This window comes from Aquarana catesbeiana, linkage group LG04 (genome assembly GCF_042186555.1).
Source record: "Aquarana catesbeiana isolate 2022-GZ linkage group LG04, ASM4218655v1, whole genome shotgun sequence".
Taxonomy (NCBI): domain Eukaryota; kingdom Metazoa; phylum Chordata; class Amphibia; order Anura; family Ranidae; genus Aquarana; species Aquarana catesbeiana.
Window position 1 is genome coordinate 407,367,372 of NC_133327.1, and position 15,134 is coordinate 407,382,505.

General features: G+C 42.1%; 1 protein-coding gene across 7 annotated transcripts in view; it reads left to right on the forward strand.

The window, feature by feature from the left end:
* The window catches only part of LAMA2 (laminin subunit alpha 2), a 1,513,089-nt gene that overhangs the window by 1,183,830 nt on the left and 314,125 nt on the right, over nt 1-15,134 (forward strand). For all 7 annotated transcript variants that reach the window (XM_073627245.1, XM_073627247.1, XM_073627249.1 and 4 more), the window contains one exon: nt 852-950. In XM_073627245.1, the coding sequence (XP_073483346.1) occupies nt 852-950 (99 nt within the window). The remainder of the gene's footprint in view (nt 1-851; nt 951-15,134) is intronic.

Here is a 15,134-nt window from a genome sequence, read left to right on the forward strand (position 1 = left end):
AAGTTTGAGAGCTTGCTATAAAATTTTCCAACAACAAAATCCGTTGTCGGAAATTCCAATCGTGTGTACACAAATCCGACGCACAAAGTGCCACGCATGCTCAGAATAAATTAAGAGATGAAAGCTATTGGCTACTGCCCCGTGTATAGTCCAGACGTACGAATTTTATGTCACCACGTTCAGGACGATCAGATTTTCAGACAACTTTGTGTGACCGTGTGTATGCAAGACAAGTTTGAGCCAACATCCGTCGGAAAAAATCCATGGATTTTGTTGTCGTAATGTCCTATCAATGTCCAACCGTGTGTACGGGGCATTACTCTTTTGAACTTTATTAGGTCAACAAAGCGTAATGCTAAAGTTTGACATTTAATTCCTTCTTTTTTTGAGCAATGTAGTGTAAAACGAAATTATACAATACTTTACTTGTGTATTAATTGCAAATAAAAACAGAAATAAGACTAACTGTGTCTCTCTAAAATACTAAAGTTTAGAGTTCTGAGATAGGTTGTTTTTTTATTTTATAGCTGACAGCAAGCCAATATTTTTTAAAATTTCAGCATATCCACACAGTAGGATCAACTTGCTGCACAACAGGGATGGCCAATCATAGCAGCCCTGTGTATTCAGACTGCTGTGATGTACCTGTCTAATACTAATCGCATGATGTCTAAGGGTATGCTGAAATCACTGCATGCGTTTTTCTGCAAGCAAATAAACATTTATTATGAATGTATAGTAAGCCTGTCATAACATTGGGGAATTGACAAATTACAAGGAAATAAAGATGCTCTATGTGCACACAGTTAAAAGCGCCTTCAGTACTGAAATGTGTCTTAATAACTTTTCAGCATTTACTGTCACCTCAACGAGCTCCTGAAAGACTTCTCCAGCTGGCACAGAACAACCAAGATACTCTTGTCATTGAGATAGATGAACTCCTAAACAGGGTAAGAATAGAGAAAAATATCACTAAGCAATTGAGAACTTGCACTGTTTATAACTAATGACAGGAAACAAGTTATACTGCAGTTACATTTGTGTTAATGTATAAAAGAAATTCATTTCTGTCAAAAGATTATATCCATTTATGTAAATTCTGTTATACTTGAATGCCTCTTGGGACTAAAGAACAAGAATACTGTATAAACAGCTCTCTTTCTTGGTCTTCCCAAAAGCACCTCTTTCTCAGTTAATATAAAGACATATATGTATGTAATACAGTATTAGTGAGAAAAAGTAGAATAGACTATTTAAAAAAGTATGTGCTAATTGAATATGTATTTATTTCTAATTTCTAGCTTGAATCACATAATATCTAAATCAAATATGTAAGTCTGTAAATCTTAGTAATGTATTTTCAACTATCAAGAACTATGCTTTGTATATAGTAGATGTTACAAAGGGTTATGTGTTGGTCAATGCCCACATCAGTCTATGTAACAAATTTTCATACTCCAATTGCCAAAAGCCAGCGCTAAAGCTGCTGATATCCAGGGCAGGCAGCATCTGCAATACTGTATGTGTGCTAATATGCTGTTCCAAGCTGTTGCAACAGAAGACAGGTCATTATGGAACCTGGTATCATCTTGTTCTATTTCTAAGAGGGTCATTAATATACTTACATAGCATATGGATATTTAGTCTGTCACAGGTCCCATTAAATTTCTATCTTTACTAACTCTTTGACACATAAAGAAAGAACAGCAGTTAAATTTACAAAGTTCATCAAAGCTGAACTCTGTACTGACATAAAAGACATAAATCGATGCAGCTCTTTAATCTTGAATACATAAATAAATATATTTTTTTTAAATGCAAGCAGTGTAGGTACCTGTACTTGACCTGGTATCAGCCTCTCAAAGTGCCTGTATAGCAGAGCTGGAGTGTGAAAGAGAAAACGGTACAAAAAGCAAATCAGTTCATGTTTTGACAACAAGTATGCTGATAGGAAGAGAAAACGCTGGGGTTGATTTACTAAAACTGGAGAGTGCAAAATCTGGTGCAGCTCTACACAGAAACCAATCGTCTTCCAGTTTTTTTTTTTTTTTTGTCAAAGCTTAATTGAATAAGATGAAGTAAGAAGCTAGTTTGTGCATTCTCCAGGTTTAGTAAATCAGCCCCAGAGTGACAGAGAGATAACCACATCACTGGGCTGCTTCTCCTTTTTTTTATGTTCTTTATTGAGACACTTAGTTATGGTACAACAATTGTAACATAGAGGTTGTAAACAATACAAGGAGATTGACAATATCAGGTCTGACACAAAGTAGTAAGGGTCTAGTATGCAGGCTAATATTTTCTTTAAAGGGAGGGGTAGTAGGGATAGGTAAGGGGAAAGAAAGAAATCAGGAAAGTGGAGAGGGAAGGGATTGAGCAAGCATGTACATGTTTTTTCAATATCAGCTTATACTCTACAATGTACAGTAAGCAGTGGTCTTTCCCAGATGGCTCAATTCAGGATGGGCGATATAGGTATATACAGTGGGGCAAAAAAAGTATTTAGTCAGCCACCAATTGTGCAAGTTCTCCCACTTAAAAAGATGAGCGAGGCCTATAATTGTCATCATAGGTATACCTCAACTATGAGAGACAAAATGTGGAAACAAATCCAGACAATCACATTGTCTGATTTTTGAAAGAATTTATTTGCAAATTATGGTGGAAAATAAGTATTTGGTCAATATCAAAAGTTCATCTCAATACTTTGTTATATATCCTTTGTTGGCAATAACAGAGGTCAAACATTTTCAGTAAGTCTTCACAAGGTTGTCACACACTGTTGCTGGTATGTTGGCCCATTTCTCCATGCAGATCTCCTCTAGAGCAGTGATGTTTTGGGGCTGTCGCTGGGCAACACGGACTTTCAACTCCCTCCAAAGGTTTTCTATGGGGTTGAGATCTGGAGACTGGCTAGGCCACTCCAGGACCTTGAAATGCTTCTTACGAAGCCACTCCTTCGTTGCCCAGGTGGTGTGTTTGGGATCATTGTCATGCTGAAAGACCCAGCCACGTTTCATCTTCAATGCCCTTGCTGATGGGAGGAGGTTTGCACTCAAAATCTCACGATACATGGCCCCATTCATTCTTTCATGTACACGAATCAGTCGTCCTGTTCCCTTTGCAGAGAAACAGCCCCAAAGCATGATGTTGCCACCCCCATGCTTCACAGTAGGTATGGTGATCTTTAGTTGCAACTCAGCATTCTCTCTCCTCCAAACACGACGAGTTCTACCAAACAGTTTTAGTTTGGTTTCATCTGACCATATGACATTCTCACAATCCTCTTCTGGATCATCCAAATGCTCTCTAGCAAACCTCAGACGGGCCCGGACATGTACTGGCTTAAGCAGGGGGACACATCTGGCACTGCAGGATCTAAATCCCTGGCGGCATAGTGTGATGGTAGCCTTTGTTACGTTGGTCCCAGCTCTCTGCAGGTCATTCACAAGGTCCCCCCGTGTGGTTCTGGGATTTTTTCTCACTGTTATTGTGATCATTTTGACTCCAGGGGGTGAGATCTTGCGTGGAGCCCCAGATCGACGGAGATTATCAATGGTTTTGTATGTCTTCCATTTTCTAATTATTGCTCTGACAGTTGATTTCTTCACACCAAGCTGATTGCCTATTGCAGATTCAGTCTTCCCAGCCTGGTGCAGGTCTACAATTTTGTTTCTGGTGTCCTTCGACAGCTCTTTGGTCTTCACCATATTGGAGTTTGGAGTGTGACTGTTTGAGGTTGTGGACAGGTGTCTTTTATACTGATAACAAGTTCAAACAGGTGCCATTAATACAGGTAATGAGTGGAGGACAGAGGAGCCTCTTAAAGAAGAAGATACAGGTCTGTGAGAGCCAGAAATCTTGCTTGTTTGTAGGTGACCAAATACTTATTTTCCACCATAATTTGCAAATAAATTCTTTCAAAAAGCAGACAATGTGATTGTCTGGATTTTTTTTCCACATTTTGTCTCTCGTAGTTGAGGTATACCTATGATGACAATTACAGGCCTCTCTCATCTTTTTAAGTGGGAGAACTTGCACAATTAGTGGCTCACTAAATACTTTTTTGCCCCACTGTAGATGATCCTCTATAGGGAGGGTGATCAGACAAAAAAAAAGTGGCAATGCAAGTGGTTAAAAACATGTTGCAGCTCTAGGGTCCGACAGCCAATATTGCCAGTGATCATAGAATGTATTCACCTTCATCTGTGATTTGGCAAATAGGAGTTCCATAGCTAGATGATCATTTAGGATATCAGTAGTATAGTTCAGAGTGGATGCACTGGTCTGTTTCCAGGACCTAGCGATACAAAGGTGAGCAGCAATTAGGATATGTGTGATAATAGGATGAAATTTTGGATGCCAGTTTTTAGCTACATCTTTAATGAGGTTGGAGACATCCGTTCAGACTATAGTAATGGACGGGCATTCCCACCAAATGTGAAAGATACAGTATCTCACAAAAGTGAGTACACCCCTCACATTTTTGTAAATATTTTATTCTATCTTTCATGTGACAACACTGAAGAAATTACTCTTTACTACAATGTAAAGTAGTGAGTGTACAGCTTGTATAACCATTTAAATTTGCTGCCCCCTCAAAATAACTCAAAATACAGCCATTAATGTCTAAACCACTGGCAACAAAAGTGAGTACACCCCTAAGTGAAAATGTCCATATGGGTCCAATTAGCCATTTTCCCTCCACGGTGTCATGTGACTCATTAGTGTTACAAGGTCTCAGGTGTGAATGGGGAGCAGGTGTGTTAAATTTGTTGCTATCACTCTCACTCTCTCATACTGGTTGCTGGAAGTTAAACATGGCACCTAATGACAAAGAACTCTGAGGATCTGAAAAAAAGAATTGTTGCTCTACATAAAGATAGCCTAGGCTAAAAGAAGATTGCCAAGACCCTGAAACTGAGCTGCAGCATGGTGGCCAAGACCATACAGCAGGTTCCACTCAGAACAGGCCTCATCGTGGTCGACCAAAGAAGTTAAGTGCGTGTGCTCAGCGTCATATCCAGAGGTTGTCTTTGGGAAATAGATGTGTGAATTGCTGCAGAGGTTGAAGGGGTGGGGGGTCAGCCTGTCAGTGATCAGACCATATGCCGTACATTGCATCAAATTGGTCTGCATGGCTGTGGTCCAAGAAGGAAGCCTCTTCTAAAGATGATGCACAAGAAAGCCCACAAACAGTTTGCTGAAGACAGACTAAGGACATGGATTACTGGAACCATGTCCTGTGGTCTGATGAGACCAAGATAAATGTATTTGGTTCAGATGGTTACAAGCGTGTGTGGCGGAAACCAGGTGAGGAGTACAAAGACAAGTGTGTCTTGCCTACAGTCAAGCATGGTGGTGGGAGTGTCATGGTCTGGGGCTGCTGGCACTGGGGAGCTACAGTTCATTGAGGGAACCATGAATGCCAACATGTACCGTGACATACTGAAGCAGAGCATGTTCCCCTCCCATCGGAGACTGGACCGCAGGGAAGTATTCCAACATAATAACGACCCCAAATACACGTCCAAGACAACCACTGCCTTGCTAAAGAAGCTGAGGGTAAAGGTGATGGACTGGCCAAGCATGTCTCCAGACCTAAACCCTATTAAGAATCTGTGGGGCATCCTCAAACTGAAGGTGGAGGAGCGCAAGGTCTCTAACATCCACCAGCTCCGTGATGCCGTCATGGAGGAGTGGAAGAGGACTCCATGTGAGGCAACCATGTGTGGCAACCTGTGAAGCTCTGGTGAACTCCATGCCCAAGAGGGTTAAAGCAGTGCTGGGAAATAATGACACTTTGGGCCCAATTTGGACTTTTTCACTTAGGGGTGTACTCAATTTTGTTGCCAGCGGTTTAGCCATTAATGGCTGTCTGTTGAGTTATTTGGAAAGGACAGAAAATTTACACTGTTATACAAGCTGTACACTCACTACTTTACATTGTAGCAAAGTGTCATTTCTTCAGTGTTGTCACATGAAAAAATATAATAAAATATTTTCAAAAACGTGAGGGGTGTGCTCACTTTTGTGAGATACTGTATGTCCGTCCATATTACAGTTCCTCCAGAATTTCCTGGAATGGGACGTGAACATTCGGGCTAACTTCACCAGGGTATAGTACCAACAGTAGAGGATTTTTAATAGGGTCTCCCAATGAGAGATGTTTCTGGAATATATGCTGGGGGTGCTTATTACTTGATACCAGAGGGAAGGAGAAAATTCACATTGTAGGGTGAATTCCCAGAAAGATATAGCTGAGGATTTTCTTTCCTGTTTAGGTTTTATGAGCAGTCTATAGAGGTATGGAATACTGCATATTTTATTGTTGGTTTGGTTGAAGAAGGATAAGATGACCTTGGTCAGAGTGTTGAGTGAAGTCATGGTAGGTGTAAGGATGTGGCAGATTCTTAGGTAAATGTAGAAATTCTAATTGGGGATGGCAAAGCGCTCTTTAAGTTGTTTGAAGGACATAAGCTGAGGAGAGACAAGGTAGATAATGGTAGCTGATGACGTGCTTGAGTATGTAGCCCAAAAGAGGTTTGGATGATTGCTTTCCATGTGGATATTGTAGCATTAACAGTTGGTAAGAAGGAGCGAGGAGGATGGTATCCTATCCACGTGGCCGCCAGGATCGATGAAGGGCTATGAGTCAGGGCTAAAGCTTCAATTTGAGTCCAAAGCTGTGTAGAGGTAGAGTCTCAGAGCTTTTTGGCCTGGTCGAGTATTGTTGCTTTGTAGTAGGATCTGAGGTCTGGTACTCCAGGTCCAGCATACCTTTTGGGAATTTGTAGTAGGGAGGATTTAATGCGGGGCTTACGTGCTGCCCAAATGAATAGGTTCGGGATATTTTGTAGTTTGGCTATATCCGATTGAAGTATAGGTAATGGAAGTGTCCTGAAGAAATACAGAATGTGGGGTAGTAGAAACATCTTGGATAGGGCTATGCACCCTGCCCAAGAAGTACAGACCTTGAGTAGTGTTTTGGATACATCCTGAAGTTTCTGGATCAGGATAGAGAGATTAGTGTGTAGAAGTACAGTTGAAGGGGATGTTAATTGTATACCCAAATACGGCATGGATGAGCTGGGGGCCCAGGAAAAGGGAGAGACAGTGGTAATAGCCACCTTGAGATGTGGTGGTAAGGAAACATCCAGCATAGCTGACTTAGTTTGGTTCAGTTTATGCATGGAGACCTGACTAAACTGGTGTAGGAGATCACAGAGGGGGGGTACAGATTTCAGGGGGTCTGTAGGCCAGATGATTATGTCATCGGCATATAGGCCGATCTTATGTGAGTGTTGGCCAATTGGTAATCCAGAAATGTGGGGGTGTGATCGTACAGTGTGAGCTAAGGGCTCAATAATAAGTGCAAATATTAAAGGCGATAGAGAACACCCCTGCCTAGTTCCGTTAGTAATAGGGAAAGAGGTGGACAGCATGCCAGAGGTCAATACCTAGGTATAGAAGAGAGGCCTAAGATCGCTGGAAAAAGGGGCCCTGTATACCAAATTTCTGTAGGACCAAATCCAGATACAGCCAGTTGGCTCAATCAAATGCCTTCTCTGCATCTAAAGAGATCAGCAGAGAAGGCGTCTGGTGATGCTCTGTCCAATGTATGAGGTCTATGAACCTACGTGTGGCATCTGAGGCTTGTCTACAGGGAAAAAATCCTACCTGATCCAGATGGATGAGGGTGGGCATGTACTTAGCAAGACGTGTGGCTAATCATTTGGTGTCAATTTTGAGGTCGGTGTTTAGAAGTGAAATGGGCCAATAATTAGCTGGATCATGGAAGGGTTTACCAGGTTTATGTATAGTACCCCGTTTCCCCAAAAATAAGACCTAGCGTAATTGTCGGTGATGGCTGCAACATAAGCCCTACCCCCCAAATAAGCCCTACCCTGTTTCCCCGAAAATAAGCCCTACCCTGAAAATAAGACCTACAAGGACTTTAACTAGGGCTTATTTGGGGGGTAGGGCTTATATTGCAGCCATCACCGAAAATCACGCTAGGTCTTATTTTTGGGGAAACAGGTGTTGTAAAACCTAGAATAGAATGAGCTGAAACCATCAGCTATGTCTTTTGGGTTTGTCATTTTACGTCCCTGTACGTCTAAGAGGAACAGGATTCTGGTTTGGCGACCCTACGTTTGTATTGCTGTCCTAGAAGTTTACCGGGTCTATTACCTTGAGAGTACCAAGAAAGGCAAAGGCGCCCAAGGTAGAAATCGTAGCATTTTTGTAAGTAGGAGCTTAATTCGTTCCTTACTTTCCCGATTTCGTCCGTGGTGTTTTGTGTAGGGTTTTGTTTGTTTAAGGATTTGAGTATTTTGATACAACCAAGGAGAGAATTAACGGTCATAGTTTTTCTTTTCTTTTCCTGGGCACTCAACTTTAGAAATATTCCTCTTAGTACTGATTTATGGGTATTCCAAAGGATCGCAGGGTTGGAAACAGATCCTGTGTTGGAGTTGAAGAAGACAGAAATCTTGGATCGTGCTTGTTTCAGAGTCTCCGTGGCACTAAGTAATGATGCATTCAAGCGCCATGGAGTGTGTCTAATGCCGCGTACACACAAGTGGACTTTCCGGCAGACTTGGTCCAGCGGACCGGACTCCGTCGGACAATTCGATCGTGTGTGGGCTCCAGTGGACTTTTTTTTCCACAAAAGTCCGACGGACCTAGAAATAAAACATGTTTCAAATCTTTCCGACGGACTCGAGTCCGGTCGAAAAATCCGCTCGTCTGTATGCTAGTCCGACGGATTAAAACTGACTCTAGGGCAGCTATTGGCTACTGGCTATCAACTTCCTTATTTTAGTCCGGTCGTATGTCATCACTTATGAATCCATCGGACTTTGGTGTGATCGTGTGTGTCCAAGTCCGTTCGTTTGAAAGTCCGGCGGACCTATGCTGCAAAGTCCGTCAGAAAGGCTGTCGGACCTAGTCCGTCGAAAAGTTTGCTCATGTGTACGCGGCATAGTTGTTGTGGGGGTGATAGACATAGTAATGGATACTGGGGCATGGGCTGACCAAGTAATGATTCCAATCCTAGACCGAGACATTTTTTGTAATGGTTCTTTGGAGGTCAGGAACAAGTCTATCCTGGAGTATGATATTTGGGTATTTGAAAAAGAAAGAGTAGTTCCTCTCAGTACCATGCTGACATCTCCAAGGGTTGTAAAAGTCTTCGAGGGAGATCAGAGATGAAAAGGCCGTGGATTTTCTACATTTGATATTGGAGGAGTCTATCTGGGGGTCTATGACTTTGTTGAAGTCTCCACATATTGTAATTCGATCTCTGGGGTACTGTTGGATTTTTTGGATTATAGATTTGTAAAAGGACCTTTGGTGGACATTTGGAGCATATATGTTTACAATAATAAAGGGTTGATTATTAAAGGAGGCAGATAAGATTATGTATCTCCCCGAGGGGTCTTGTTCGAGATGATTGAGGGTAAATGCTTTGGAGGATCGAATTGCTATCATGACTCTCTCTTTTTTTTTTATCAGCACGTGCGTGGAAGCAATGATGGAACAATTTGTAGGAACATTGGGGATACTTATCATCTGAGAAATGCGTCTCCTAAACACAGAGTATATCTGCTTTTTGTGATATAGCCTTTCGCCATAATAGTGAGCGCTTAAAAGGGATATTAAGGTCCTTTGCATTCAAGGAGGTAATCGTCAGTAACATTATGGGGGACTAGACACGTATGTCTTGTTGATACTGGAGTGAACTGTCTATGTCCGAAGCAAGGGTGATAGGAAGGCAGGAATGTGGTCAAAGGAAGATTACTGTGGATATTCAAGCAGTTGCACTAACAAGTATAGTCTGAGAGGGAGTCTGTAAAATACAGAGGATCCAACCCAGCTATTCAATAACAGTGAAGGTTAGATGTACTTATAAACAAACAACTTATAAAAAAAGTGATCATACAAAAATGTTGGGGTTGAATAGTACATGAGTGTAACAGATAAGTGTGCCTAGCACACTAAAACTGGGAAGCGTGGAGAGAGTTTCAAACATGGTTCTACTCCTCCACTAGTATAATCTGTTGAGCGACAATATGATCCAGCCTGAGATAGATCCCTCCTTTATGGAGGGTGTTGGATCAAGGCATGTTGCCATTATGGCGGAGCTTTTGATGCCCAAGGGTTGGAGATTCTGGAGAGTGGCCCTGTTTTTGGAGAAGGTGAGGGTTCATGAGAGATAATGCCTCAGTTATTCAGTTGCTTGAGCCCATCTTTGGGGGTGTGTATGGAGACTTGCTGATTGTGGTACGCGACCAGAAGCTTGGTAGGATAACCCCATTTATAGGGTAACTTATGCTCATTGAGTATTGATGTCACTGGAGCAAAATATTTGTGTGCTTGGGAGGTAGCTGCTGAGATGTCATTGCATAGCGATATTTTAGCAAAGGGCTTTGGGAGGGTGCACAGAGATCTCGCTGCACACATGATATTTTCCTTAATGTGGAAAAAATTAATTCTTGCTAAAATGTCTTTGGGGACTGAAGCCAGGAGATGCTGTGGCTTGTGTATCCTGTGTGCACGGTCGATCAGCACATCATTTGTTGTCAGTGACATAATGAGTTTGCGAAATAGCTGATGCAGGTATGGCACTATTTCAGGGGGGGGCAGAGACTCGGGAACCCCCTAAATATAATGTTATTACTTCACAACCTGTCCTCTAGGTCTGCGACTTTTAAGCGGAGCATCTGAATAGTTGCAGCATGGTCATCTTGTGTGAAAACTACTGTGTTATGAGCTTTAATGGCCTCAGATAAATGCTGCTCAATATGGGTGGTGCGTTCTTCTAGGCAGGTGACTGTGTCCTGTAGCTGGTTAATGGACACTTTCAGTTCACGGTTGAGATCTGCCTGTAGGGAGAGCAGCATAGCCTTGAGAGAGGGCTCAGATGCTGGAGAGGTGGGGTAGGCAGCTAGGGGAAGAGTGACCGGACAGTCTGCTTTGGGACTAAAGGTCCCAGCGCCATATTTCCTTTTCAAGGGGGCCGCTTGTCAGGTGAGTGTGCTGAGGAATCAGCAATGCACTTACCTCTGTCTCCTGGAGAAGGCAGCTACTCAGGAAAAGATTCTGCTGGGTCCGCCATATCGATGGTGGGATTCTCTGCTGTGGCTGGATGATCCGGCAGGCACTCAGAGTCTCCACACTTTGGTTCTTCTGTACGGGCTGCATGTAGAAATCAAGCAGTCTGCGGGGACCCTTGGGCTTAAATTTCGATTTGGACATCTGTCTGTATGGTGCCCTGTATGTCCCCCTCCGATTTGGAGGGCAGATGGGGGCTGTACTGTGGCTGGCGAGGCTGAGGTGGATGGTGGAGGAGCAGAGCTCTTTAATCAAGCAGCCATCATCTTCCACGGCCAGGCTACCGGCTGCTTTTCCTTTTAACTGCCCAGTCATAGTCTGGGGTCAGTCCAGGGTGACCCAGGCTCAGAAAAAGTGGGTTAAATGATACTGGTCCTCACAGTGAAAACATCTATTGGCAGAAAGCAAAAACATTACGGGGGACATCTATGAATTCAACTTAAATAATGCAGTAAAAGCTGAGCTCTGAATTTTAATATTTTTTATTTTTGGCTGGAGTTCTGCTTTAAAGTTGACTTTGCTTCCAAGTAAATTCATCCATTTCCTAGTTGTTTAATAAAAACACAGGGCGCTCAAAAAACACAGTAATTCTTGAAACAACTGGATTATGCTGCTTAAACAGGTACACCCCCCCCCCCCCCACTTATATCTTACTTCATTTTTTTAAATGATCTTTTCTACTTAGAGAGAAGAAAACTCTTTTAACTAGTCATTCTTTCCAGATTGGCCAGTACTCACTAGACTAGGCTGCACCACGTAGGTCTTATGTGATTTCTGCTGATTCCTACCTAAAGTACCTCACTACCACTTTATTGCCTGCAAGAAACATACTCAGTGTTGCCTTGTGCCTGTTTTATAGTAACCTTGCCACAGATGGCTGTATAACTCCCCTACCTCATTAGATAGGGTATAGTAGGGGGTATGTTGGATCAAAACAAGAAGTGGCCTGGAGAGCCTTCCAAGATCACAATCCACTAACAGCTACAGATCCTGATGCCATCAACCTGGACCATAGCTCCCCGCTTGAGTCTTCATGCTTCCCTGAGTCTTCCATATCTACATTTAGCACGTTTCCTCTTCTGAATTATTCAGGGAGGAAGTTTCTGTAACCTATCCTTTTCAGATGATTGTGCCTAAAGAGGTTCAGTCTACTGACAAACCTCTTAAGCTTTTATTCGTTCATGAAGTCACCTATGTCACCTTCATTTTAACTGTCTAATGCTACTAGTGGGCTCTCTTATTAGTCCTTAACATGTCAAAGCTTTTCTAGTACTCATGTTAGTACAACCTGTTTTGTATGGTAGAAGGTCTACTCCCAATCCTATTGTGGATCTTGCCAATTCTCATCTTAAAAAGACATTTATTGTACCCGTGGAGGATCCTCTAGTGTTTAGGAAACCAGTTGACAAGTACTTGAAACCCTTTCCAAGCCCCTGTTAACTTTTACAGGTCCTGCCTTGCAACTTGTCAATGCTATATTTTTATGTCCTTTTGACAGACCTTGGGCATATGGATCAAAAATAATGGGAGGGAAGAATAGACTTATGACCTAACAAAAAAAAGTCTAAGCCCCACTTTGGAATGCCACCTTCCTCAGAAGCCAGAATTAGGTCCCTTGATTTCTTTAAGACCTCTATGTCCAAAGTCTAAATCTTGGACTCCCAAATCTTCTAAGCTGCATGCTGCAAAAAATGCCCTCGTAATGAAGTTGGGGGATATTGGTTAGCCTTTGTGACCACCTGAACTGAAAGCATTATACGGTAGATACATGGCTGAAGATCTTCATATCCAAGGGCTATAAGCTAGAATTTCTATCTCTGCTTCATGTTGTTGACCCTGCCAATGTCTCCAAATGATTAACAAACCTCCACACTGCTCTGGCACAACTCTTCTCGAAAGAGTCCCTGCCATTGTTCCACAAAAGGAAAGGTTTCTAGGTTTTTACTCAAACCTGTTTACTGTTCCCTAACAAAAGGAAGCATTCAACCCATACTGGATCTAAAAGCACTCAATGTCCTTATTCAAGTGCTTTAAAATGTGCTCTGTTTGGGGTGTCTGGCTTCCAATAAAGGATGACTAACTCTTAAATTATTCTTAAATTATGAATTTATTTACAATAGGGAAATAAATACATTATAGTTACAGATAACGAAATGGGGTAAAACCATGGGGAGGGAGATGGACTCCTCTAGTCTCTCACACACACACATACTGTATACTCTCTCTGAATCTCTCAGACCAGGGTCCTTTTTATCCAGACTGTGATTTCCAACCCCCAGCTGAGGTGTGGGTTTGAAGTTATTGAACACAATTGAACAAAAAGTCATAAAAAGTTCATTCCTCTCCCAGGCTCAACTTTAAGTTTCTTTGAGCAGATATGTCACACAGGATGTTCATCCAACTCATCACTCCTCAGGCCCCATGCTGGGCAGGTGTAAGGGGCCAGTTGAATAACCTTTAAAGTTCTACTGTTTAGATGCTAATGACCTTGTCCGAGCCATGCCCCATCAGCATTGATATCAATTTTTCCAATATTACCAGTGCCAATCTTCTGCATGGATATTGCCAGGTAAGTCATCGGTTCCCTTTATCTAGGAGACTTTCTGGACTTGGTGGATACCAAGGATACATACTTGAGTGTTCCCATCTTTCCAGTGCATCTATGCTACTACTGTTTTATTTTGGGCTTGCAACACTACCAGTTAATTTCTCTTCTCTTTGACCTGTTCACTGCACCTTGAGGTTTCACCAAGGTGCTAGCCTCTGTGATCATTTTGCTTCACTCAGAGGGCATCCCTATAGTCAGATATATGGATGACCTCCTACTGAAGGACCAATCTACACATACTCTATCAGTCAATGTTTGCCAAACTGTTCTATATCTACAGAGGTTCAACTGGATCATGAACTTCCAGAAGTCAGTACTGAAATCAACGTATTGCTTAGAGTATTTTGACCACTTTCTGGATACTGCCCAGTCCAGAGTTTGTCTTATGCAAGAGAAACTTTTGATTCTCAGCTTTCATGTGCAGTCTCTACAATCTAAGAGCCATCTTACTCTCTGATTTTGCATGAGGCTTCTGGGATTCATTCCAAGGCAGTCACTTTTACTCAATTACATAGATTTCTGAAACACAAAAATTTGGCTGTGTAAGACAAGAACTTGCAGTCTCTGGATTTACCAATTTGTCTGTCACCCAGGAACAGGTGTTCTCTGGCCTGGTGTCTCATAAATCCAGTCCTAGAGTAGAGGAAGTCCTTTCTTCTATCTGTCTAGAAGATTCTCTCAATGGATGCCAGGCTAAAAGACTGCTGTTAGGGGGGTTGGTAACACCCTGTCAATGAAGATCTAACTGCTAACTATGCCCTGATCTTCTGTGTAAGGGAATTTTCTATGTAATGCATTATATTAAAATAGTTTCTGCAGTATGCAGGGCACTTTGTTTCTTTTATAATTCATGTAATCTATGTTTTGGTCTTTGGATATTTACAGCGTTTGTGAGAATTTTCAGAGTTGCCTAGCACCAGTGAAGCATGGTACATTTGAAGATTATATGAATGTTTACTGTGGAAAACTGGCTTCTTCTGGATTTGGGAGAGCATTTTTTTTCATTCTGGGTAATTTTTTCAACTTTCCATGTATTAAATTTTCTGCCCTTGTTGTTTTAACGTTGGATAGTAAAACATTTTTTTTTCTGCCAGTAAATACCTTCTACAGCCTACTTCCTGTTTCTTGTCTGGTAAAAAGCCTAGACTTATGGCATTATGTACAGCATCTGCCAGGAAGGGAGGGGGGTGTGAGCAGAGTGCAGTTCCTCTTTAAGAGCTCTGTTGCAGGTGTGGAATGGAAGACTTATGCCCTGTACACACGGTCGGATTTTCCGATGGAAAAAGTGCGATCGGATTGTGTTGTTGGAAATTCCGATCGTGTGTGGGCTCCATCTGACCTTTTCTGTCGGAATTTCCGACACACAAAGTTTGAGAGCAGGCTATAAAATTTTCTGACAACAAAATCC